Consider the following 26,612-nt stretch of genomic DNA (forward strand, 5'->3'; position numbering starts at 1 on the left):
AATCATGTTACTGACAACAGAGCATAAGCTGTAGCTGGTTCCACTTTTCTTTTTGCTCATTATTGAAGCAAACTATTTTTAGCAAAATTGTTTTTAGTATTGGCATAAAAGTAAAGGGGAGGACATGATTGTAAAGTGGCAGTGGATCAATCAAGAAAAGGTTCTACATAAATGCTGCATAGCAAATGTGACATTTCCACTGCCAAGATTTATTGCACAAACAGTGTTTGTGGCATTTGTGAATTTGATACTTGTTTGATCAGTTTTAGACATATTTATTTTCTGCCGTTTTCATCACCTGCAAATGGAACAGTCTTGTCCCATTGCTTCTGGGTAGGTGACTTCATAAAACAGTATGCCAACATTTTAAATCAACCTGTAATAATCTAGCGTCTGTCATCCTCAACATTCAACACTGCCTCTATGACTATGCAGGACCGGTGCTACCATTACATAAAAACCTATCAAATATTAAGTTTAATGTCATGTTGTCAACAGTGTATGACCCCCTAACCCCCACCCCCCCCCCCAAAAAAAGCAAAATAAAAATCACCCTGTGTGGCACAGTACCTAGCTCTCTCAGTAGGATTAATAAAGCTGTGAGCATCCCTGATATTTCAGTTAGTACTTTATGAGAGATCTGTGAACCTTTGCCATAAACAAACTTTGAGACCTAATTATCAATAAGCCCTTTTGAAAAAAGTAACAAATAAATGGTTTGTAGGTATAACTTCCAGCTGTTAGTAACACTTGTACATATATATAAAACAATATTTGTCATGCTTTTGTTTCATTCTACAGACTGCAGCATATTTTCTCCCAGAGGAAATTACTCTTCCATCTCCCTACTACTCGTCATCATACCTCTTCCCAAACATGCAACCCTTATACGGGGACAATGTAGATTCTCCGCCTTCAAGAGAAACGATAATGACGCAGTGATGCAACTGAAGTGATAATGTTTTGAATGCCTATTTCAGAAAATGATAACATTTTGTATTTACAATAAAATAAATATATTTGTGATCTTTGAATTAATATCTTGTAAAGAATTATACTACCCAGGCAAAAATGTATTCCATTACTTGGGTGTGCGGTACTTTTTTTTAATGTCTGTACTGATATCCAGCACTAACTATGACAGATGAATAAATATAGTCATGGCAAGCGATGTGATAGCTTTTTGGCACTGGAACCTGAGGAAAGCATGTACCTCTAATAGTCCAACATTCTGCCTGTGTATTGAAGTTTTCATTCATCCAATTTATATGTAGATCCTTCCCCAGTGTGAGAATGTCACTGCTTGTTATTTTAGGAACAACCACATTTTAGCAGGTGTGATAAAGTAAAAATAGTAAGGTAAACCAGTGCCTTCATACTTTTCCTATGGGTTCCAGTCATCTCTAGTTATGCCACTGGACAGTGAAGTGCAGACAGTCTGGCCTCTGGGCCATTGGTAAGTGCAAGATGTTCCCAGGGTCCCATCTTTGACTTTTATCCATCATATTCATATTCCTGTCCTAGCAAAGTTAAAATATTGCTCGCTCGTTAGGAATAGTAGTGTAGTAGCTTTTCTTACAAAAGTAAATGTCTACTCAGTATGTATGGTTAAGGCGAGAACACACATATTCCCCATGGCTCCTCCTTAGTTACTAATCAAATGGGTCTGCAAATTTCATTAATCAGCATGATGGGCAGACCTCCATGGCTCATTATATTGTGCTATATGGGATGGCAATACAATAACATACAATACTATAGTAAAATCACCTACAGCACAGTATAATGCAAGAGAGGTCCTGAAGGACTCTGAAGACACATGTTCCTAGATATATTACTGTTTTAAGGGAATTTCACCTAAACAATTAACCACATACATTCTGATTTAAAACTCTCGACGACTATATTCAGAGGTTCTTTTTGTGGCCTTTTGCACACAGGATGAACAAAGTGCTCTTTTGACCTGGGTGTTATAAAGTATGGAGGGTCTGAGGTGTGGTGTGTACCATAATGCATATGTGGGCACTATGCCATTTAAGGTTTAAGTACACATCCTGAAGAGAATCTCACATGATGTTTCTTTTAAAGGCACCACATATGATATGTAGCAAATCAAAATGTGAAATAGCTGCATGTCATGTACATGATATCAGATGTTTACATTTAGTTATATAAGTCCTCTGTAAGACAGAAATATTGTATTGAAAATCCTTTTATTTTCCAATGTATAAGGATTTTTTTAAATAAAATTGTACCCATCTGTTTTCTTTAACACAATAAGTGCGATGTGAGGAGTGAAGCTACAGACCGCCATAAACGTTGCCTGTACTAGCACCAATAGAGAATAGGATCTCCTACTCTAACATGACTTTCTTTTTTATTTATTTACATTTTAATATGAAGTCTGAGCACCAAGCCACTTTCCAAGCCATGGCCCTGACACAAACATCATTGGCTTTTTCTTCACTGAACTCCAGCAGCTAATTCAAGTTCATTGAACTTTAACAGACTGCTGGAGTTGGTTGCTCATTGGAGCGAAAGCAACTCACGTCATGGCACTCAGTGGAAAGCTTTCAGCATTGGCGATAAGACTGGTAATAGTGACCATGCCAGAATCAAGATACTCTGCTTCAGAGGAAGTGGGACACATGAAACAGTAGCAACTGGCTAGATGAAGATGACAGGGTGCAAAATATTGTATGCAGAGAAAGAAATTAGTATTGAGAGGGCACTCTTTTAGACAGATACTTATTCGTAGTATTCTTGTAGTGTAAATTAAAATAAAAAACTTTATTGGTAATTTTAAAATTCCAAAGCGAAATATTTAAAAAAATGGTTGAAAATAGTTATGAACCTGACTAATAATCAGTTAAAAGGTAGAAATCTACCACACTGGCTTGCTGTTCATAATATTATACCATTATTGCTGATAGAATAAATTACATATAGTACATTGACAGAAAATACTGTGCCATATGTAGGAGAACCTGTGCTTATTCCTTAATGAATAATCTGATCAAGGGAGACAGGAAGGAATCCGTTTAATAAGTTGATGTACTGAAACTGAGGTAAGTATTATACAATGGCTGTCTGTATAATAGCGGGTAGGATGATAGAGTAACCTATCCGTTAACTACTATTAGATTAATCAGTTGCAGTGAACACCAATCACTATAGACTTAATAGTATAATACAAGGTGGCATATATACGAAAACACCATTCCCTGTCAAGGAATTTGAGGGCCGGTAACTAGTGTGTTAATATCAGACTAACTAATTAGCATAGTCGCCCCTAGAGAATATTCCCTCAGTAATATGCGGTAGATTTCTGGTCTCCTAAGTTGCTGTACAATAACTATCTGCCTAAATTGCTAATATAGTGGAACTAGAACAGCAGGCTCAGCGTTACGCCGATGCGCGTTTCGCTTCTGAGCTTTGACAAGGCAACCCGATGGTCGGTTGAGATTGGCTCCATAAAGAGGGTTGACTCGCCCCCAATGTGACATAAACATATCAGCTGTGTAGGGGATTCAGGGGCTCGTTTGTATTAGTGCTTGATGATAGGTCCTCCGTATCACGTGATATGTCACATGATGCAGTGACATAGTTTGTGGATACTGTTGTGTTTTTGGAGGCCCATCTCAATTGGGACAGTTTGATTGGTCCTGTGAACCTTACATGATAAATACGATTTAATGGTGACGAAATATACAAGATTGGTAAATAAAAATGCTTTGACTTTATAAATTGTATAAAGCAGAAATCAATAAATAAGATCCCAAAATCTTATCACTCCAATAGATATATTTTAATCTTCCGGAATCTTTATAACAATATGGACGGCTAAATGGCAATATGTTTTAAATATCTGCCATTATTTATTCGTTAGCATATGGATGATCGTATAGTATTGATAGTAAAATCCAATAGAATAAGCTTCATAATATTAAGCAATGATATTATGTTGAGTGTTAATATAATTATTGAAAAAAATAAAAAATTATAATATAAAAAAAATAATTTAAATATTAAAATAAATAACAAAAATCATAACAAAAGTACAGAGTGAAACATATATAAGGTGTATGGGAACTTATTATTGCTGATCATTTGTGACAAGGTGTTTAATTAATAATGATATAAAAAAATTAAGAAGATGTGTTACATCCATCTTGATAATAAAATAAGTGGTTGAAGTGAATAACTCAATAAGAACTAACTACAGTGAAGAGGAAACCTATAAATGTTATTGGTGGTGTGGTGAAAAAATGCAAAATTATGCTGTGAGGAACAAAACTTATACGTGAATAGAGATTTTTAGGACTGATTCTGCAACTCAGGCGGATTCAGAAATACATTATCAAATGTGCAACTAAAGAAATAATAAATAATTGCTGAATAGATTACATTAGCTTATTAATTCTAGTTCGAGTACCCAATACAGTTACATACATGCATAGTAATTCTATTTTAATGCCTAGTTATAAGAGAATACTGTCACTCCTTATCAGGCAAACACCATGTAATTACTACTATCATTTAGGCCTTTGGGAGTGAGACTCCCCATCAGAAAGATTTTTTTTTGTTTCATGTTTCAGGAGCTCAGTTTGTATATCTCCTCCCCTAAGACCTAGATTTATTTGTTCCATGGCATATGCCTTGAGATGTTTGGGATCATTATCATGATGAGTTAAAAAATGTTTTGCCACTGTGGACAGTGGTCTCATGTTGGCTCTGTCTTTGATAGCATTACGTATGTTTCCCACATGTTCAAGAATTCTCTTCTTGAACGGTCTGCTAGTCATTCCTATATACTTAAGTTGGCAGGGACAAGTTAAGCAGTATATTACGTTGGGGGTGTTACAATTAAGAAATTTGTCTATAGTCTTCTGTTGAAATTCGTCTACATAATCTTTAGTTGGAATCGCATATTGGCATGCTTTGCAGGCTCCACAACGTAAAAAGCCCTTAGGTCTGGTTGACAATTGTTTCCGTGGTGGTTGGAGTGAACTATGGACTAGTTGGTCCTTAAGGTTTCTGGAACGTCTCCATGTGATATGTACTTTATCTTTAAGAGTTTGGCGGAGGTCCTCATCCGACATGAGGACATGCCAAAGTTTTTGGAAGATAGCTAGTATATTCTTCCACTCAGTGCAGTAGGTACCTATCATTCTGATGTCATTATGTTGGGTCATCTTCTTGTTATTAGGAGGAGGATATATAAGAGATTATCTGTCTCTTATTCTAACAGCCTTTTCTGCTTGTCTAGTAATCTTTTTACTGTACCCTTGGTCAAGAAATCTTTTTTTCACTTCGTCAGCTCTTTGTGTATACACTGTTTTATCAGAGCAGTTTCTTTTAACTCTTAACAATTCCCCCTTTGGGACTCCCCTGATAACCGGGGGGAAATGAGAGCTCGTGAAGTGTAGAAGACTATTGGTGGCTGTCTTTTTACAGTATATATCCGTATCTAGTCTGCCATCTTTAGCCTTCGTAATCGTAAGGTTCAAAAAATAAATCACTGTTTTTCGTTAATTTCTGATGTCAACTGGAGAGTTATATCATTTGTATTAAGTATTGTTACAAATTCTTGGAATAGAGAATCCTGACCATCCCATAGTACTAAAAGATCATCAATATAGCGTAGCCACAGGCTTATGTGATTGGTGTATTTGTCATTCTGAGCACTGAACACATGCTCCCTTTCCCACCAACCTAAAAAAAGATTGGCGTAAGTGGGGGCACAAGCCGTCCCCATGGCCGTCCGCATGGCCGTCCCCCGTATTTGCAAGAATAATTTGTCCTCAAATATAAAATAATTTTTAGTTAAGATGAAATGTTTACAGATAAATTGAATGAACGAATACTTGGATAGACCATTAATATTAACAATAGTAATCCAAGATGGGGGTCTTTAGTATCAGCAGTGATATAGTCACACGACAAGAAAAATGGAAAACTAATGAGGACATTGATTTTATGTGATGCCTCACGAGATAGAGAGCATGATGATTGGGTGCAAGACCTTTTCACTTTAAAGAATATCATGTATAAACAAACAAAAACATTTTGGAACAGAACGATGTTCAACACATATACGAAACAAAACGAGGAAGATCGTGACACACAATCAGACAGAAAATGTTGAATACTTGTGCTCATTTAAGTAATTAATAACTGATTAATGTTTTATGTGTGAAATATTTACTCTACCTCTTTGAGTTTCAGCAAGCTCTGTTAACTATGCTCATACCAATCATTAAGCACCTTATAATGTAGCGATCAGCCAAGCTCCCTGAAACTCCAGAGCATTCAATCTGTTTTAGGGCACAGACCCACAAGCACCTTTTCTCTATTACTGTTTTGGCTAACGGTTACTATCATGAGCTTGTAGAACCAGAGGTCTTCACGTGTAGCAGCCGTCTTTTCCATAGAGCTTGTTAGGCTCACAGGTATTCGGATGCCCCCAGGTCTTACACTCAGAGAAGTACAAGCTTATGAATGCACCGCAGTGCAGGATTGCAGGTGATGACAAACAAAGTGTGATCAGGAAAAAAGTCAAGAGTCATACACAGAGAATAATTCCAGGGTATCAGCAACACAACAGGAGCAGGCAAGCTAACAGGAACTGAGCACTATAACCGGCAGTGAGGCTAAGCCCTCCCTACCTTATATACACAGACGGGTCAATCACAAAAGGAAATACACATAAGCCCTAATCAGCCCATATGGCTGTAATTAGTCTCTAGCTGGTGCGCACGTGCCCAGCTGTCAGTTTAGCCGGGCCGCGGCGCTGGAGGAGAGAAGCGCCCTGGCTGTTGTCCGGATGACAGCCGGGACGTGTGGTCGGAAATTATGTCCCGGTCGTCATGGTGGCGGCAGGTAAAAGAAAGAGGCAGCTGAGAGCGTGTTGTGGCTGTCTGTAGTGAAGCCGCGGCTTGTGCCAATTACTAAAATGTTCTGTTTCATTCATATGGTGAATGAAATGAAATTTGACCTAAGAAAAGGGTCATTCAGTATCCATGAGCTATTTTTCAACAAATAATAGCATGGACACATATCAATGTTCATAATCTGTCTTCCATTTCCTAAAAAGCCAATGAAACCTAGAGAGCTGAAGTATGCACAAATGGGGCACAAAGCAAGGAAGAAGTTTGGATCTTCCACATCCAATCACATCAGTTCACTTCCACATGATTATACTAGAAGCCCTGTGCCCTTGTGTTTATCCCTAATCCGATTGCCAACGTATATAGTTGAGCACATACAAAAAAGTATGGCTTAGACAGAAAGAGGTAAATGTCCAGCACAAAACTATTCCCCACAAGCATCACATTCCAATCTCTAGTCACAAAGACTAGAGAATTTTTTTAAAGGAAGAATATTTTATTAAAATGATCATGGAGAAAATAATGATGACAATTTGTGTTACATTTTTATTGACACCTAAGAATCATTTGCTGTAATAAAAATAGAAATTGTTGTTTGTTTACTTTTTTTAGGTTGAAAATATTAGAGGGGTATTTCTGTCTGCATCCATTGTCAGACCTTTAAAAGAGAGATGTCCACTGGAAAGATTGTTCATGCAGCTTTCCTATGGCATTAACACTGCTCCTCCCCCACGTGGACCCTATAGCAAACATTTGTCCTGTTACAATGAAACAGACAGGCATTATTTATACTTAATAATAGCCCAATGGGGACATAAAAACACAGTTACAGCTATACATTATTTTTCCATTATGCAATTTGCACGTAGATTTATTGTATTCTTTAAAGTAATCTTTAGTGTATTCTTACTTCACCGTCATATTATTATTATTTATTGTTTTTGTACATGTCCTCATAAAAGTTTTACACAATACCTTGCTTTTTCATTTTGGCTTACTTTGCATTTTTCACCAAAACCTTTATAATTTGAACAATGTTATTTTATTTGCCCTTGGATATGAGACATAATTACTCTGAGGATACAATTGCATCCAAAGGCACAAAGCACAGCCAAATTGAGTTGCATCCAATGGCAGCTAAACTAAACAACTCCATCTACCTAAGGTTTTGGTTAAAACACAGACAGAAGCCAGAAACATAAGACACTGTATTTAGTAACATGTGCAGGATGGCATGTACAAATCAATACATTAACACTGAAAAGATGGGGAAAAAACCTTCAAAAGTGTTTTATATCTAAACATTAAACAGTAACCCCCAGTGACATAGCCCTCCAGTGGTAAGTTGGTATCTGTTCCTGCAGGGCTGCCATTGCTAAGCAGGTTTCCAGCTTAGTTTAAAGATGTAAGTGAGGTCCTGCATCTCTAAATATACAAACATAAACATACATTAAGGGATACCTGGGGCCTGAGTCATTAAGAAGAGCAAAGCATTAAAAAGGAGTAACTTTGCACCTGGGTAAAACCATGTTGCATTGAAGGGGGAGGTAAATGTAAAATGTGGGGACAGATTTATAGTTGGGGTAGGGCATGTCCTAGATCAACTTTAATTTTCAGTGTAAAAATAAAGCTATCAAGTATTTGTGTGCTACATGAAAAACAGCCAGTATTTAACTTATGTGCAAAATAAAAAAAATAATTTGCACCCCTTGCAATGTACCATGGTTTACTCCTTTGTTTGCTTTGATCTCCTTAATGACTCAGGCCCCTGGTGTGTTATGCTGCCATCCTTATAACGTTTAAATAGGTTGAAGCGGGCAGCGCAGTGGCGGATCCAGGGGGGGGGGGGCGATCCCCTCCCTACCAGGAGCTTGCTGCCGACACTGTGCAGGTCCGTTCAGCAGTGACAGTGTGCTGCCCGGCTGCTCTGATTGTGTTTTAAACACAATCAGAGCAGCGGGACAGCACACTGCCACTGCTGAACGGACCTATACATACTGTGCAGCCGCCAGCAGCCTTAGACATCAGAAAGGGGGCGGGGCCTAAATCACCCCCCCTAAAATCGCCCCGGGTAGGACAAATGTCTAGATCTGCCCCTGGGGCAGCGTGGCCCTCCCCTAAAATCAATAACTACCTCCGGCTCCATATAGCCTGGGATACTTCCAAATAGAACAGGGGGCAACAAGCTTAGGGTCCCCTGCTAGGGTGGAAACCAGATGCAGCCTGTTCACAGCATGGCTGGAGCCTCTATGGTAATGGCATACTTGCCTACTCTCCTGAAATGTCCAGGAGACTTACAAATTCTGGGTAGGTCTCCTGGACTCCCAGGAAAGCAAGTAAATCTCCAGAATCTTGCCTACTTTGATCCTCAATGATGCGATTTGCAGTGATTTTGCCGCATTCTGGCCCTGCCCCCGTGAGAAAATGAAGCAATCAGCCCGTCCCGCAACCTCCCACCATGCCCCCTCCTCCAGGATCTCCCGGAGGTAAAAAATTAAAAGTAGGCAAGTATGGGTAATGGGGGGGCGGGGTTACACAAAATAAGAAGACACCTCCTACCAGAGACTAGCAGCCCTGCTGTGAATTATACTTGGGCTCTACCCAGCACCTTCGCTGTGGAGCCCCATTCAAAGAGTGTAGGATGGCAAATGCAAATTTAAACTGAGTACAAAATAACTTGCTTGTATTGCTACACAGCTGACAAGAGTCAGGGCAGACAGCTGCTTTTCACTAGATTGGGGGGGGGGGGGGGGGAGGTCAGTAAGGCTGTATCCCAATGCTTTACTGTGTACTGCCCACAATCAATACACGTAATTTTTAATGATTAGGTGGCAAACCCATTTGACATAAGTAGCTACTTTGTGCATTTATACAGCTTTACTCAGAAATGATTAAAATTAACATATGTGTCCTTTAAAGTGCACACGACATATACAAATACTGGAATGATCATAAATCAATATTAAACTGGATGCCATTTAAAGGAACATAAAAATGCCATACCAGGTGTATATCCTGAGTAGTTAGGAAGGAGGCCATAATCAGTTCTGTAAATTAATTTCCCTTGTCTTCTTTGGAGATAACCATTATTATTGTATAACCTTGTAGACACTTCCTTTTCAGTAATATCATTTTTGAGGGTTTTTTTCATATTTCCATTTCTGTAAGAAGGGAAACTTGAACTTTCAGTAATCTATACAAAAAATGAAAACATGTTTTATTGGCACTGTGCTAATAGATGTCACATAGAATAAAACATTATTTTCATACATTCGGTATGTAACCAGATTTTGTTTTTAGTACATAAATCCAATATTATTCATCTCTGTATTTATCTAATTTCCTTTAATCATTTACAGCACCATGCAATTACATTTTTATTTAATGAAAAATATAAAGGATGCTATGTATTTTTGCAATAAATTGATATGTGAGTTATCTCATTAATTCATTTGGAACACAGTTGCAAAACAAAAAATATATTACTATGCTCAGGTCAAGCAGCAGGATCAGCCCATGTGTTGGTACTCTTAGGGGTATATTTACTAAACTGCGGATTTTAGAGATGTTGCCTATAGCAACCAATCAGATTCTAGCTGTCATTTTGTTGAATGTACTAAATAAATGATAACTAGAATCTGATTGGTTGCTATAGCCAACATCTCCACATTTTCAAACACTCACTTTAGTAAATATACCCCTTAATAGTAAAGTATGCTACAGTTGTTTTCTAGGTTGTTTTTTTTTTACTAAAACGCAGCTGTTTAGCTGTTTTCAATCCACAACACATTGCCAGTCATTTAATAGTCCAACCTCAAACTGCCCTATAGTAAATAAGGTAGTTTGGAGCATTAAACCACCAGCAATGTAGTTTAAAACCGCTGCTAAACGCGATTCTTAGTAAACCTACCCCTACCCCTAGGTTACATCCAGCTAGTATGCCATATTTACCAAGATAACCAAGAAATAAATTAAACAAAGCGTTACTGAGGCTACTGAGCAATAATTAAATGACAATGTGTTAAAGAAGACAGAATATCAATTAGTTCGACTTATGTATATTTACTTATATGAAAAAGTAATGTAATCAAAGTAATTAACAAACCTGTTCATTTCTCCCATTACAATGTGACTGTCTTATGCCACCATATTTTAATGAATCAAATGTGGCCATTGTAGATGGAGTCCATTTTGCAGGCTTGCTCAATTCATATTTTATTTCCTCTATTGCTTTTATTGCAGATGAAGTCTCAGGATTTCCATCGTAAGTGTGGTTAATTCGAGTAAAATAATACTTTCCATTTAATGGATGAAAATATCCTTCATTGGAGAAAAGTAAAATGTTATTCTATACAAACATTGACAGTTTGCAGTAATGATAAAATATTAACCAAAACATAAATCTTTTTTATGTTTGCATTATTTGATTTTGATTCAAGTGATACATATTTGTCACTTTTTCTGTACATACATATGTGCATTAGCTAGTCCAATAAAATCTATTAGCGGTTATTCTGCGCATTTCATATGTTTTTGTTTTGGTTTATATCTAGAGACTTAACACTGTCTTCTTTTTGAAATTGCAGTATTTGATACCGATATCTCTACAGAAAAATACTAGCTTTAGAATTAGCGCCAGAGAATTAAGTTGTAATGATAAAATATTACAGAGATTATAATCGTCCCTCCCAGAGTAATGACCATCCCTCGAATCTCCCTCACCATCGACACCACTATTTCCTATCTCCTGATCCTGCTGCTTGTGTGTCACACTTGACTACACCCTCATACTTATTCATCCAGTCTTTTTCCCAGTCCTGTCACCTCCACCTTCAGAATATACCAATTTCTTACCGGAGATGCACTCAAAACACTTATCCATTCTCTCATCACCTCCTGCCATAACTACTGCAATCTCCTCTTATCTGGCATTCAAATCCTCCCTCTTTTCATTTTAATCCATCATGAAAGCCATGGAAACAGAAATCTTCCTCTCTCACCACACCACATAAACTGGCTTCCATATGCTCCAGCACACAGTTAAAATTACATACCCTCACATCAAAACCCTCAGCAATACCCCCATAAAACCTCAACTTAATTTACTTCCTCTCACACCCTCTTACTTCTACCTGTGCCTCGCCTTGCCTCTGATAACCACTTCTCACTCCTCTCTACAAGAGAACTCCTGTGCCATCAACCTCTTAAGGTATGCACTACCACTGATCAGACAATTCTCCACCACTCAAATCTTTAAACGCTCGCTGAGAACCCACCTATTATAGCTTATATTGCTCCCACTTATGCTTTTCAAACTTGTACATCCAGCTTGTCTCAGCTGTGCCCTTTTCCCACTAGATTATAAGCTCTCTCATGATCAGTGACCTCGCTTACCTTTACTTTTCCACCTTGTATACCCTGTTTTAGATGTGCTGTTTCCTTCACTGCCCAGTCAGCAGAGCACTGTGGTGCTTTACAAATCAACAATAATATTAAAAATGATCAGTACTCAACAGTTGCTTTTCTGCTTAACTGTGTGCATGTTTGCTGCTTGATATGGCTCATTCAAAGATTAGCAATTGTGTATGCTTTCCCTGTGTTATGTTTGACCTACAATTATATGGTTTATATGTATGGATCATTAATATTTGCATATTTTATCATCATTTATATTTTTTGTATACTATATAGATTAAAAACGGACACATTTATTCCTTATCCAAAATCACAAGGCCAAAGTGCATTGTAGTAAGCATCTCAAGCCAAATATCTCCATTATATGTAGTCACTTGAGGGAACTCAATTCCTAGCATTGTGCAGTAGAGTTAACATATTCTTCCTTACATCCCATAGGGAAAAATCCATTATGATAATCAGCATAATTGCAGTGATGTCTGGCAGATCCTCACTAGAAATTGAATTCCCTTCCCATATTCTCTCTTATACCCACATGATGACCCCTTCTCTGCTCCAAATTTCTTCCCATACAATTTATCAACTACTTGCAACACCATGCTCTCTCTCTTTACTCTCTCTCTCTCTCTCTACTCTCTCTCTCTCTCTCTCTCTCTCTCTCTCTCTCGCCTCTGTAGACTCACATAGCTCCTTTTGATCTTAGAGAAATGAGCTATTCCTCTTTAAAATTAGAAGGAGCCAATATATGAGCTCTTATAGTGTCTCACCTATCCAGGCTCCATTACTGACAAGAGGAATGGTGGTCCCAAGATAATTATCATTTTTATTTTTACTAAAAAGGCCTTGGGGAATCTACAGAGAGATCCTTAAAACTATATTTTTAACTATTAATATAAATGTTTATTAGCATCAAACTGATGCATTATCATGTTCTTCTTTAATTTAAGGTATTCAAGTACTTTTATTATTATTTTTAATTTTTATTTATAGGGCGCCACAAAGTATCCGTAGCGCCGTACAAGGACAAACAATGGCACAGTACAAGGTGAAACTTGCAACTAGTACAAGGTTAGCATTTCCTCACATGGCCTGAGAATTCAGAATTAAAGCCTGCACCTTGACATTTTGACTAGATAAAATGATTACCTTTTCCTTGTGTTGATTCTGAGCAAACTGATGAACTATTGCATGAATTGTAACATACATAAAAGCAAAGATATGATATGTAGTAACAATACGTAACCCATGCTGTCAATACCACCAAATCTAACACTTGTGCTTACTGTAATTTTCCTGAGGTAGCGTCGGGGGAGGGGGGTATGCAATTATCCAATTATACCTTTCTAATATTAGGTTATATGGGATAACATTAATATTACCTACATTTCTGAAATGATTAATAAACATACATCTTTGATTTATGAATAAACATCTAACCAATGTTGATGGTTAGTATATTGTCCCTATACATCTTGTTTTAATATTTTAGTAAAATGCAGTTTGAACATATTTTGAAGTAACATACTCAGGCATACCATTTTTATTGTTCCAGTTTTCTGTATCTTCTCTAGATGTATTTGAATTTCTTCCACCCAACTGTACATTAACTAAAGGGCTGTGAATACTACCCCAACCACTTCCAGGTAATTGTGAAGGTCTTTGGAGGCCGGGCTCATTCTCAACTGATTTCAAAGTCGCATTTCCATATATTTTACCCTTATCGCTTTGTAGTTTCCGGGTATAACCTGTGTAACTAAATTAATACACTCTTTAGTTAAATACGCAATAAAGTAAGCTTTTTAACACAGTATATCAAATCTGCATTTTTGTTTCTGTATACCATGGTGTCACTTAAGATCTGCTGTAGAGAAGCTGTAGTTAATGCATTCACAAGAAATGGTCTGTGATAGGTCACTTTGAGTTTTATGTATCCAATTGCAGGGGCAAACGCAGGATTTTTAAGGGGGGGTTTCCAAATAGTTGAATTCTGAACAAAGCAAAAATACAACTTAAAAAAATAAAGCGCCACAATAAGATAATAGCATTGATAACACACATTAAAACTAGCAATGATACTCCACATTGAAACTAACACTGATACCGCACATCAAAATAGCATTGATAACTAGAGATGGTCACTGACCCCCGTGTTTTGGTTTTGGATTCGGTTTTGGATCTGGATTACCGTCGTGTTTTGGTTTTGGTTTTGGTTTTGCAAAACCGCCATTGCGTGTTCTGGTTTTGGTTTTGGTTTTGTTTGGTTTTGTTTTGCTATTTTGTTGGAAAATACATGTTTTTGTGCCTAAAATAACCCAATTTAGTGCTACAACTGTTTTAGAGATAAGTAATCTAATTGTTGAGGTAATAAATCATCCAAAAAAACTGTTTAATTCTTCGTTGGTAGGCCTTCATTTATTCTACACACAAAACAGATTGTCTTCCTCTCCATCTATGCATATTGGCAATGCAGCCATCGTCTTTGAATCTATATTACACCCTACACTTATAGTTAAATATGTAAAGAAATGGAAAAAGACAGTTTGCTTTCTGTCTCTATAGGCCCCCTCCACGTTTTTAAAAAAACAAAAAATTCAGCCATTATAGACTGTACAATATTAATTGACATGGAGAAAGCCAGTTTGGTTTCTGTCTCTCTGGGCCCCCCTTCACTTGTATAAAATACTAATAAATTCAGCCGTTATATACTGCACAATATAAATTGAAATGGACAAAGGCAGTTTGGTATCTGTCTGCATCAGATCCTCTCTCCACTAGGAGTAAAATAGAAAACTATTCAGCCGTTATATAATCTAGAATATAAATAGAAATTGAGAAAGGCAATTTGGTATCTGTCTGCATCATAATCATCAACATCATCATTAGCGCCCTCGTCGCCTACACAAATCTCCCCCTCATCCTCTTCTAATTCCAAAGTGGCATCCTCAATTTGGGTATCACCGGCTACACTCGGGCTATTAAGGCACACATCAGCAGAATGCTCACGACTAGACATCCCACTGTTGGATGGACTCTCCACAGGGATTGTTGTCATTTGTGAATGAGAGCAAATATTCTCCTGTAATGCCTCACTGTTATCTTGCAGCTCGGCTTTGACGCGTAACAGTAGTTGTGCACCAATTGTAGGCTGGGTAACTTTTTGGGATCTGCCACTAATAGCCAAAGGTGAAGGCCTCATTCTCTCTTTGCCACTGCGTGTGTAGAATGGCATGCTTGCAATTTTTTTTTTATCGTCACTTAACTTTTGCTCAGTTACACTTCTTTTTCGCTTCAATACAGTAAAAAATTTTTGGGTTTTTGTTTTTTGCACTAATTTGAAAACACTCTGTTGTTTGACATCGCCTTGGCCAGATGACGTACTGGGAACACTAACATCAGGACTGGTGACAGAACCTGGTTGCTCATTCAGATCATATGTGGACTGCTTTGAATCCATTCTGAGCGCAAACCACTGGGGAGTGCTAAAAATTATTTAGTAGATACTGCTGACAGATATGACTTTTGACAGCCAGAAATATTAATGCACAATTAGGGAGGACACCCCAAAAGCACTGAGGAGTGCTAAAAATTATTTAGTAGATACTGCTGACAGAAATGACTTTTGACAGCCAGAAATATTAATGCACAATTAGGGAGGACACCCCAAAAGCACTGAGGAGTGCTAAAAATTATTTAGTAGATACTGCTGACAGATATGACTTTTGACAGCCAGAAATATTAATGCACAATTAGGGAGGACACCCCAAAAGCACTGAGGTGTGCTAAAAATTATTTAGTAGATACTGCTGACAGATATGACTTTTGACAGCCAGAAATATTAATGCACAATTAGGGAGGACACCCCAAAAGCACTGAGGAGTGCTAAAAATTATTTAGTAGATACTGCTGACAGATATGATTTTTGACAGCCAGAAATATTTATGCACAATTATGGGGGACACCCCAAAAGCGCTGGGTAGTGCCAAATATGAAGAAAAAATAATAAACCTCTATCCTCCTCTCTGCACTAGCGATTTTGGTTAGAGCAATTGCAAGAACAATATTGTATTCTCTGTCCCTGCTCTAATTAGCCTATGACTACACCCTGCTCTCTCCCTCTGTCAAATGGCGATGGATTGCTGTGGAGGCGTGTATTTATAAAGTTGAAGTATCGCGAGAACCGAGCCCCGAGATTCGACGACGTCACAATGACGTTCGGCCTCGATTTGGATTCGGAATGGGCGGGAGAGTACCGAGCTGCTCAGCTCGGTACTCGGATACCCAAAGTTCGGGTGGGTTCGGTTCTCGGAGAACCGGACCCGCCCATCTCTATTGATAACACACATTAAAACTAGCAATGATGCTCCACATCAAAACTAACACGGATACCGCACATCAAAATAGCATTGATAACACACTTTGAAACTAGCAATGATACTCCACATTAAAACTAACACTGATACCGCACATCAAAATAGCATTGATAATACACATTAAAACTAGCAATGATACTCCACATTAAAACTAACACTGATACCGCACATCAAAATAGCATTGATAACACACATTAAAACTAGCAATGATGCTCCACATCAAAACTAACACGGATACCGCACATCAAAATAGCATTGATAACACACTTTGAAACTAGCAATGATACTCCACATTAAAACTAACACTGATACCGCACATCAAAATAGCATTGATAATACACATTAAAACTAGCAATGATACTCCACTTAAAAACTAACACTGATACCGCACATCAAAATAGCATTGATAACACACATTAAAACTAGCAATGATACTCCACATCAAAACTAACACTGATATCGCACATCAAAATAGCATTGATAACACACTTTAAAACTAGCAATGATACTTCACATTAAAACTAACACTGATACTGCACATCAAAATAGCATTGATAACACACATTAAAACTAGCAATGATACTCCACATTAAGGGGCATATTCAATTGTTAGCGAGTTCGCTGAAATACTCGCGCTCCAAAAATATTACCGTTAATATGGTAATATTGCACGTAAATACCGTTAACACGGTAATTTACTCGCTGGATTTCAGCTCGCAGCCCAGGGAGCCGCGAGCTGAAATTCGGTGAGATATTACCGTATTAACGGTAATATTTTTGGAGCGCGAGTATTTCAGCGAACTCGCTAACAATTGAATATGCCCCTAAAACTAACACTGATACCGCACATCAAAATAGCATAACACACATTAAAAATAACATTGCTAATGTACATGAAAAAAACGAACAAAAAATACAAATAAAAAACATTTATAACATGACACAAGTTTGGACTATATATATATATATATATATATATATATATATATATATACACATATTTACACACATATATATATATATATATATATATATATATATATATATACATATATACATATTGTAACAAAAGGAGGCATTTAGCTGGCAATATACAGAGAAAGCAGGGAAGTAGAGTAAAACATTTGTGCAGTAATGCACCTAGAGTGAAGACTTATGTATGAAAAGCAATAGTTTAAATTTGGTTAAACTTACATGATCTGAAATCCTTCCTCTCAGCAAACAGACAGGGCATGTCTGGTTGTGCAAACAGAGCCAGTGATGGGTGTTTTCTTTTAAAGAGAAGGTGGGTGTGTCACCTGTCCATCAAGCTAAGGCTGGGGGAGGAGCATCATGTATAAATGCTTGTTTGTTTCATTTGTTCAGGGAGACCAACGCTGGGTGAGCTGGCTGGTCCTGAGAGAGAGCTGGACTATTTATAGCTAGTGTTTAGGGTCTCCATGATTGCTGTGCAAGTATACAGTGTTAAAACATTTACCATCCTGACAATAAAGCACGATAAAAAGGAAAAAGTTGTTCGCGTGTGCTTCTGCAGTAGCAGGCTTTTGCCACAAGTGGTTCAGGAGTGGGATACTCCGGGAAGCAAGTTTCCGCTATCCAACCCGCGCAGAGGTCAACATGGATGAAGTACTGAGAACCCTCATGAATGTGGCCGCTGCGCAGCAACAGCAGCAAGCTCAGATGCTACAAGTTGCCGAGGCACAGGTGGAAAACACAATGCTCTTAAGGGATGAGTTAAGCCAGGTGAGACATGACAGAAACGAACCACTTGGTCCTGTTCTCCAGAAAATGTCACCAGGTGATGACATAGAAGCATATCTGGTGTCCTTTGAGAGACTTGCAAAAAGGGCAAAATGGCCTCCTAAAGATTGGACTGAGAGGCTGGCGCCATATCTGACTGGTGAAGCTCAGCGAGTGTATATGGATCTAGATGAGGAACGGGCCTCTGATTATTTGTGCCTAAAGTCTGAGATATTGGCTCGCATTGCAGTTTCCGGGCCAGGCAGAGCCCATCGCTATCACCAATGGCGCTATGTTAAAGAAAAACCGGTCAGAGCGCAAGTGGCTGAGCTTTCTAAAATTTTAAAGAAATGGCTGCAGCCTGTGGAGAATTCGCCTTCTCGGATTATTGAAGTTCTGGCGATAGATCACTGCATCCGGGGGCTAAACCGCGATTTGCAAAGGTGGGTGCTGCAATCAGACCCACAAACTTATGAAGAGCTTGCCACCATGGTAGAAAGGTTTTGTGCGCTACAGCAAATGACTAAAGAACCTGCATTTGTGCCAAAGCCGCTGCCACGCCAAAAGCCAGGTTTGACAATCCTTGCCACAGGGCCCAATGGCAAAACTGCTACGGACAGAGGGCCAGGTGCAAAGCTGTCTAATCTGAAGTGTTTTGAATGTGGTGAGCCAGGCCACTTTAAGGCAGAGTGTCCTAAACTACAGGAACCCATGGACTGTTCCGTGGCACATATTGGGCCTGCGTTTCCAAGCTGTTTTACCATGAGTCCACATCAGGAAGTCCTTGTTTGTTTCGGGTGACTGTGCTAATCAACCAAAACCTTGTTCTGGCCTTGGTTGACCCGGGGAATGAACTCTCATTGGTTTCCAGCTCTGCCTTACCCGAAACCATAACTTCTAGGTCGCCCAAAGTGAAGGTTCTTTACGTACATGGCACAACAGAGGAGTATGAAAGAACAATACTACCAGTCACACTCAAAGACAAAACTGTTATGGTTGTAGCTGCCATAGCACCTAAACTCCCATATCCACTCATTTTGGAGCGAGACTTCCCACTGTTTAATGATGTCCTCGGTGAGCGGATCCGGTCGAACATGCCGGCAACTGATGCAACGGTCGGAAGTCCGGTCTTAAAGGAACCGTCTAAGAATCCACAGCATCTGGACATCGATCTTTGGGAACCGCCAAACCGGGAATGCCATCCTGGGAGTCATAGCAGGAGTTCCACAAAAGCATCCACCTGCGGGGAAACATGGACAGTCCAAACTAGCATTGGTCGGTGATGTCGCAGATGAGCCCACCCCGCCTGTCAGTGAGGATACGGACTGGTCCGCAATACCAATTTTGTTTCCTCTGCAGGACTTTGCTCGAGACCAACTTAATGATGCCACTTTGGAACATGCCTTTAAAAGTGTGACTGAGGTAAATGGGGTAGCGAAAGCCGCCCAGCCTGCAGAAGGTATACCATATTTTATTGTTAAAAATAATTTACTGTATAGAGTTGCTACTGTACAGGGGGATAAAGTAGAACAATTAATGGTTCCTCAGGTCCATGTAACCCTAGTGTTAAAAGCAGCACATACACATGTCTGTGGGGGACACCTAGGGGAGGATAAAACACGGGAACGAGTTCTACTTAGGTTTTACTGGCCCGGTGTACACACGGCAGTGAAAAAGTATTGCCGGTCCTGTCCCATTTGTCAGAGAACCTGTCCCAAACCCATGTACAGGGCACCTCTCATTCCGATACCAATAGTACAAGTTCCCTTTGAACGGATAGCTATGGACCTTGTGGGGCCACTGGAAAAATCTGCACGTGGGCACCAATATATACTAGTGGTGTTTGACTATGCAACCAGGTATCCAGAGGCAATTCCCCTACGAAACATAAAGTCCAGCACCATAGCTAAGGAACTTGTATTGATGTTTACATGATTGGGAATACCCAAAGTATTTCTCACAGATCAGGGTACTCCTTTCATGTCTAAACTGATGAAGGACATGTGCCAGTTGCTAGGGGTTACGGCGCTTCACACCTCTGTATACCATCCACAAACAGATGGCTTGGTTGAACGCTTTAACCGCACATTAAAGCACATGCTCAGGAAAACAGTGGCTCAAGAGAAAAAAAAGATTGGGACACTCTTATTCCCTATTTGATGTTTGCCATCCGTGAGGTACCTCAAGCTTCAACAGGGTTTAGTCCCTTTGAGTTATTGTTTGGGAGACAGCCCAGGGGTATCTTGGATATGTTAAAAGAAGGGTGGGAACAGCAAGGTCCCAGGGAGCCTAATCTGGTACAATTTGTGTCACAAATGTATGAGAGGCTAGGAAAGATAGGGCCCATTGTGCAGCAACATGTAAAAGAGGCTCAGGAACGACAGAGTAAAAGTTATGATAAAAGTGCTGTTGTTCGATCTTTCAAGCTTGGGGACAAGGTCCTAGTTCTGGTTCCCACCCAGGAAAGCAAACTTTTCGCCCATTGGCAGGGTCCATATGAAGTTCTAGAGGCTGTCGGTCCTGTCAATTACAGAGTCCGCCAATTAGGTTGGAGAAGGGAGGAGCAAATATATCATGTCAACCTCCTTAAACCTTGGCATGATGAGGAAACCTCTCCTCGGGTAGTGAGTACTGCCATTGAAAAGTCTGAAGTGCCCATAGAGCCAGCTTTGTCCATTCAGCAGAGACAACAGACTGAAGAAATGGTTCGCCGAAACAGGGATGTCTTCTCTTCCATTCCTGGGCGCACTACCTTAATCGAACACGACATTGTCACTGAGCCAGGAGTCATTGTAAAGCAGAAGCCATATCATATTCCAGAAGCCAGACGGGTGAACGTGAGAAAGGAGGTCGAGAAGATGCTCCAGTTAGATGTAATTGAAGAGTCCACTAGTGCATGGAAAAGTCCCCTTGTGCTTGTCCCGAAACCCAATGGGACAATTAGGTTCTGCAATGACTTTAGGCGCCTAAACAGTATGTCGCAGTTTGATGCCTATCCGATGCCACGTGTGGATGAACTAGTGGAAAATCTTGCTGGTAGCAATTATTTAACAACCCTTGATCTAACAAAAGGTTATTGGCAAGTTCCCCTGACTTCCACGGCCAAGCCAAAGACTGCATTTTCCACCCCTGATGGTCTCTATCAATATAAAGTCCTACCCTTTGGGTTGCATGGGGCACCTGCCACCTTCCAAAGGGCCATGAATAAATTGCTACGACCTCACACAGCTTATGCAGCCGCTTACTTGGACGATATAGTGATTTATACCCCAGACTGGGGATCACATTTAGCCAAAGTTGAGGCGGTCTTAGCTTCATTAAGATCAGCAGGGTTAACAGCTAACCCAGAGAAATGTGCCATAGCCATGAGAGAAGCCAAATATCTGGGGTACATTGTTGGTCGAGGGCATGTAAAACCCCAGCTAGACAAAGTGGAGGCAGTCAAAAATTGGGCAAGACCAGAAAAAAAGTCGCAGTTAAGAACCTTTTTAGGCTTAGTAGGTTACTACAGACGGTTTGTAATCCACTTCGCCACTAGAGCTGCTCCACTTACGGACATGTTAAAAAAAAGTTGTCCAGATAGATTAACCTGGTCTGATTCTGCAGAAACCCGCCTGGTCTGATCTTCGGTTAGCTCTTTGTTCCTCCCCAGTTCTACAAGCACCGGATTTTACCCGGAGGTTCTTCCTCCAAACTGATGCTTCTGGTGTTGGCTTAGGTGCAGTCTTGTCACAGGAGAAGAATGGAGTAGAAAATCCTGTCCTGTACCTAAGTCGTAAGTTGCTTCCAAGGGAACAAAAATATGCCACTGTGGAGAAAGAATGTCTCGCCATAAAATGGGCTACAGAAGCTCTGCGCTATTATCTCCTAGGCAGAGAGTTCACCTTAATAACAGACCATGCACCATTGAGATGGATGCAGAGCAACTGGGAGGTAAATGCCAAGGTAACCCACTGGTTCTTGGCACTACAACCTTTCAAGTTCTCAGTAGAACATAGACCTGGGATTCTGCACAAGAATGCAGATGTATTGTCACGAAAATATGCGCTCCTCACGTAGTCCGCATCCCCCGACTTGGAGACGCTAGGGGGAGGGATATGTAACAAAAGGAGGCATTTAGCTGGCAATATACAGAGAAAGCAGGTAAGTAGAGTAAAACATTTGTGCAGTAATGCACCTAGAGTGAAGACTTATGTATGAAAAGCAATAGTTTAAATTTGGTTAAACTTACATGATCTGAAATCCTTCCACTCAGCAAACAGACAGGGCGTGTCTGATTGTGCAAACAGAGCCAGTGATGGCTGTTTTCTTTTAAAGAGAAGGTGGGTGTGTCACATGTCCATCAAGCTAAGGCTGGGGGAGGAGCATCATGTATAAAAGCTTGTTTGTTTCATTTGTTCAGGGAGACCAACGCTGGGTGAGCTGGCTGGTCCTGAGAGAGAGCTGGACTATGTATAGCTAGTGTTTAGGGTCTCCATGATTGCTGTGCATGTATACTGTGTCAAAACATTTACCATCCTGACAATAAAGCACCATAAAAAGGAAAAAGTTTTTCTCGTGTGCTTCTGCAGTAGCGGGCTTTTGCCACAATATATATATATATATATATATATATATATATATATATATGTATATATATATATATATATATATATATATACATATATATATATATATATATATATATATATATATATATGTATATATATATATAGATTTATAGATTTGTAATTGGGTTACAGGGTGAAATCAGATACTGGCCACAATCAATCTGATGTAGTTTTTTTTATTAATGGACCAAAGACTCCATTTCTGGGGAGCCTGCAGGGTATGCAGAGCTGTGTTATTGTATATAAATATTGTATTATAGGATTAAAAAAGTAGAGGAATCATCTACTTTTTTAATCCTATAATACAATATTTATATACAATAACACAGCTCTACATACCCTGCAGGCTGGCCAGAAATGGAGTCTTTGGTCTTTTAATAAATAAACTACATCAGATTAATTGTGGCCAAGATCTAAAGCGCTATTATTATTTAATGTTTGCAGGGACACTTGAAATAGCCCTACCGTGCCCCAGGGAAGCCAGCAGCAGCTCCTTCTCATCGAACAGGAGATATACAGCAGCCGCGGCGCTGTGACAGAAGCGTCGCAGCGTTGCTGTAAGTGAAAAACTATTTGGCTGCTTTTAAAAGATCCTTTTGCCCAACCGATCCGCGGAGGGGGGGGGGGGTTTCTAGAGACTCAGAAACCCCCTTGCATGCGCCCCTGAATTGATATAGTACAGCTCTATGAAATATTCACTTCAGTTACTCAGTTTGATTAACATTTTACCTAATTGTTAAGGGTAATATTGGAATGGATCATAAACCACTAGAACCGCTTCACGAGGTCTTCACCTAGAGCAACCCTCTTTCCAAGGAATGTCATATGTTCCACAGTATTCAGTTGGCCCCAGGTCTTAACTCCAGAGCAGTTGCTTAAAATTTTAGCGCTTGGGGTAAGAAGGAAAACTGCTGCTCCCCTAGCCTTCAATTTTAACCAAATTAACCTAAAATATTAATAAACTGAGCCCCCCTTTAGCATTGCATCCTGGGCAGTCACCCCTCTCACACAGCCCTAGTTATGACCCTGCTTAACTCATGGTAGTAGTAGCTTATAAAACACAATATTGCCAGTGAGGTCTTATATATAATATTCATTCATCTGTTTGTCTGTCTGGTTATGCATTCGGACACCCCTGCACCAATTGGGATGAAACCAATGCAAGGTGGTCCAGTTGGATCCTGACCAGGTTTTAGGGGGATTAAGGTCCCGGTCGGCCCTCCCGTTGGTGTATGCTGGGCAGAACTGTGTCCCGGGGAGCCTACTCTGAGCCTTCCACTGGATGGATTTGGAGGAAAACTTCACAGACTGGTAGCATTGAATAGCAGAAGACATTCTAGGGGATTGAGATCCCGGTCGGACCTCCCGTTGGTGTACGTTGGGCAGAACTTTGACCCGGGGAGCCTGTTGTGGGCCTTCCACACAACAGGCTTAGATTTGGAAAGATTTGGATGACATTTAATGTAAAAACAAAAGCAACAGTGGACAGCTACCTCACGGATGTGTTGAAAGCTGATAATTATTTTAAAAAGGGTGACAGTTACATCCAACTCATTTATATTTTATTAATTTGAAGATGTAAATCCGGGCAATGCTGGGTATTTCAGTATTTCAGCTAATATATATATATATATATATATATATATATATATATATACTTTTCTGCTCATACTGCTTATTCTCAAGACTAAAGACTAGACGATTTGTTGCTGTCTTTTAACTGCCGCACATTGCTGGTGATTTTGCCATCCAACCCACAGGCAGTTTGGAGTGTGTAATGTCAAACCACCTGCGTTGTGCATGAATGTGTGGCAGCTCCAAAGCCCCTAAATCACTAGTGGTTTAAGCTACAACACATGCTGTTTAGGTGAACTGCCATGATTATTAGTAAAAAAAAAATAATAATCCCCGCCCCTTAATGAATGGGCCATGCTACTTAGCATTCGGTTCCCTGCATCTAAGGATTCCAAGCCCTTTGCTCCGTATTTTATATAAATTAATTAGTTATGCATCCTTTATTATTTAAATAATAAAATAATTCATCCTTTGATAATAATATATCAATAAATACTACCCCCTTTAATGTGTTATTAAATAATGTCTCAGTTATTATACTATTAAGTATTATCTGCCCCTTTTATCTGTTGAGTAGTTGAATTAATACTTACCTACCAGCTTCTTCTCTTGATCCGTCGCAATCTATTAGATAAAAAAAACAATAGCAGCAGAGCGAACATCTAACTAGGAGCTTCTTGCACAAATGAGTTAAAGCCCAGTACATCTGCCTACTTACCTACTACCAATTGAAGACCTCCACTTTTCGTTATTAGAAGATTTGGTTAATCTACCCCTTAGAGTTGAACATAAAGTTTATGTATAAGGAAATGCATTTGTGCACTTGCATTTCTTTGTATTTTGAGTTGCACATGTTTTAAGATACATGCAACCCAAAATCTAGCATATAGATGCCCCTGGAGCAAAGATGTGAAAACCAAGTTAAAATAAAATATATTAAAAAATAAACACACATGGCACAATCATAAGGGTAGCAAAGTCAAGGCTAGTTACTTCAGGTCCTGCTCCCTAATTTGCTTAATCTTCCTCCCCCAACACTTATTTACCCATGCTCTACAGTAACTGGTTTGTGAAACAAGCTTTGGAGGCACCAGTCAGTTGCACCTGAAGACCATTGACTCTCCGGAGACTGGTGGCCCTGGCGTTGGGGATAAAGGGAACCTTACATCAGGATCCTGCCTGAATTACCCTGTTTGTTCTGAGCATGCCCAGTTGTGATATGTATGCAGGAAACCTCCAGAGTTACTCAGTTTCATTTACATTTTAGATGGCTTTAAGACCTTGCCTTTGTGCACATTTCTCAGTTTTGCACTTGGTGATAGATAGCACCTAACCTTGTGCCTTAAAGGGAAAATTTTACCTCTTTGAATTGTAATCAGCTTGGGACAGATATATATGTGTTCATGTATTTTTGTTCCTTGAACGTATTGTAATTTCCCATTTATATTTTTGTATTTTTCCCATTTTTTAACACCATTGTTATGTATTTGTGTTGTCCTTTTACTTTTTCTGCAAAGTGTGACCCACTTCTACAGCTGCTTAATCTATATGTACGTACAAATAATTGTTACAGGTTGTTTGTCCAGGACTCCTCATGTACATGACATATAATGCAGTAATAAGTGCTACCAATCTTCCCCAGTGTCCTGCAGGGTTTATGGAATGCAGAATAAAGAAAGTACAGCTTGCATTCAAACCAAGAAAAATAAATGTTACATATGTCTGTAAACATGAGACCTTGCATAAGAGGAAAGGATCAACAGGTGAAAATCAGCTAGTACATACTATGTAGCTTTTCTGTTATCTTGCACTAATGCAGTAAGCCCCTTATTAAAAATAATTTTTACATAGCATGGTGCACTGTTAACTTTCTAGTTAACAGTGCACCATGCTATGTAAAATAGCAGATTTTCTCTAGTTGCTCATTTAGCTCTAGTCTAATGGGTTAAAGGTAAAATAAATTACACAGAAGAAAATATAGAAAAAACACTGCAAAAACATATATGTACATA

The 26,612-nt window shown here is 39.2% G+C and overlaps 2 protein-coding genes across 3 annotated transcripts in view; one reads left to right on the forward strand and one right to left on the reverse strand.

Moving 5' to 3' along the window:
- Positions 1-1,060, forward strand: part of LOC142107538 (coiled-coil domain-containing protein 17-like) — a 34,541-nt gene extending 33,481 nt beyond the window's left edge. For both annotated transcript variants that reach the window (XM_075191021.1, XM_075191030.1), the window contains one exon: positions 802-1,060. In XM_075191021.1, coding sequence (XP_075047122.1) covers positions 802-942 — 141 coding nt within the window. In that variant the 3' untranslated portion in view covers positions 943-1,060. The remainder of the gene's footprint in view (positions 1-801) is intronic.
- A 6,362-nt stretch (positions 1,061-7,422) lies between these two features.
- LOC142107544 (uncharacterized) overlaps positions 7,423-26,612 on the reverse strand; it is a 19,279-nt gene continuing 89 nt past the window's right edge. The window contains exons 2-5 of the mRNA XM_075191044.1: positions 13,841-14,058; positions 10,996-11,210; positions 9,894-10,083; positions 7,423-7,648 (exon numbers count right to left, since the gene is read on the reverse strand). Of these exons, the coding sequence (XP_075047145.1) occupies positions 7,551-7,648; positions 9,894-10,083; positions 10,996-11,210; positions 13,841-14,058 (721 nt within the window). The 3' untranslated portion in view covers positions 7,423-7,550. The remainder of the gene's footprint in view (positions 7,649-9,893; positions 10,084-10,995; positions 11,211-13,840; positions 14,059-26,612) is intronic.

Source organism: Mixophyes fleayi, chromosome 1 (assembly GCF_038048845.1).
Source record: "Mixophyes fleayi isolate aMixFle1 chromosome 1, aMixFle1.hap1, whole genome shotgun sequence".
Lineage (NCBI taxonomy): Eukaryota > Metazoa > Chordata > Amphibia > Anura > Limnodynastidae > Mixophyes > Mixophyes fleayi.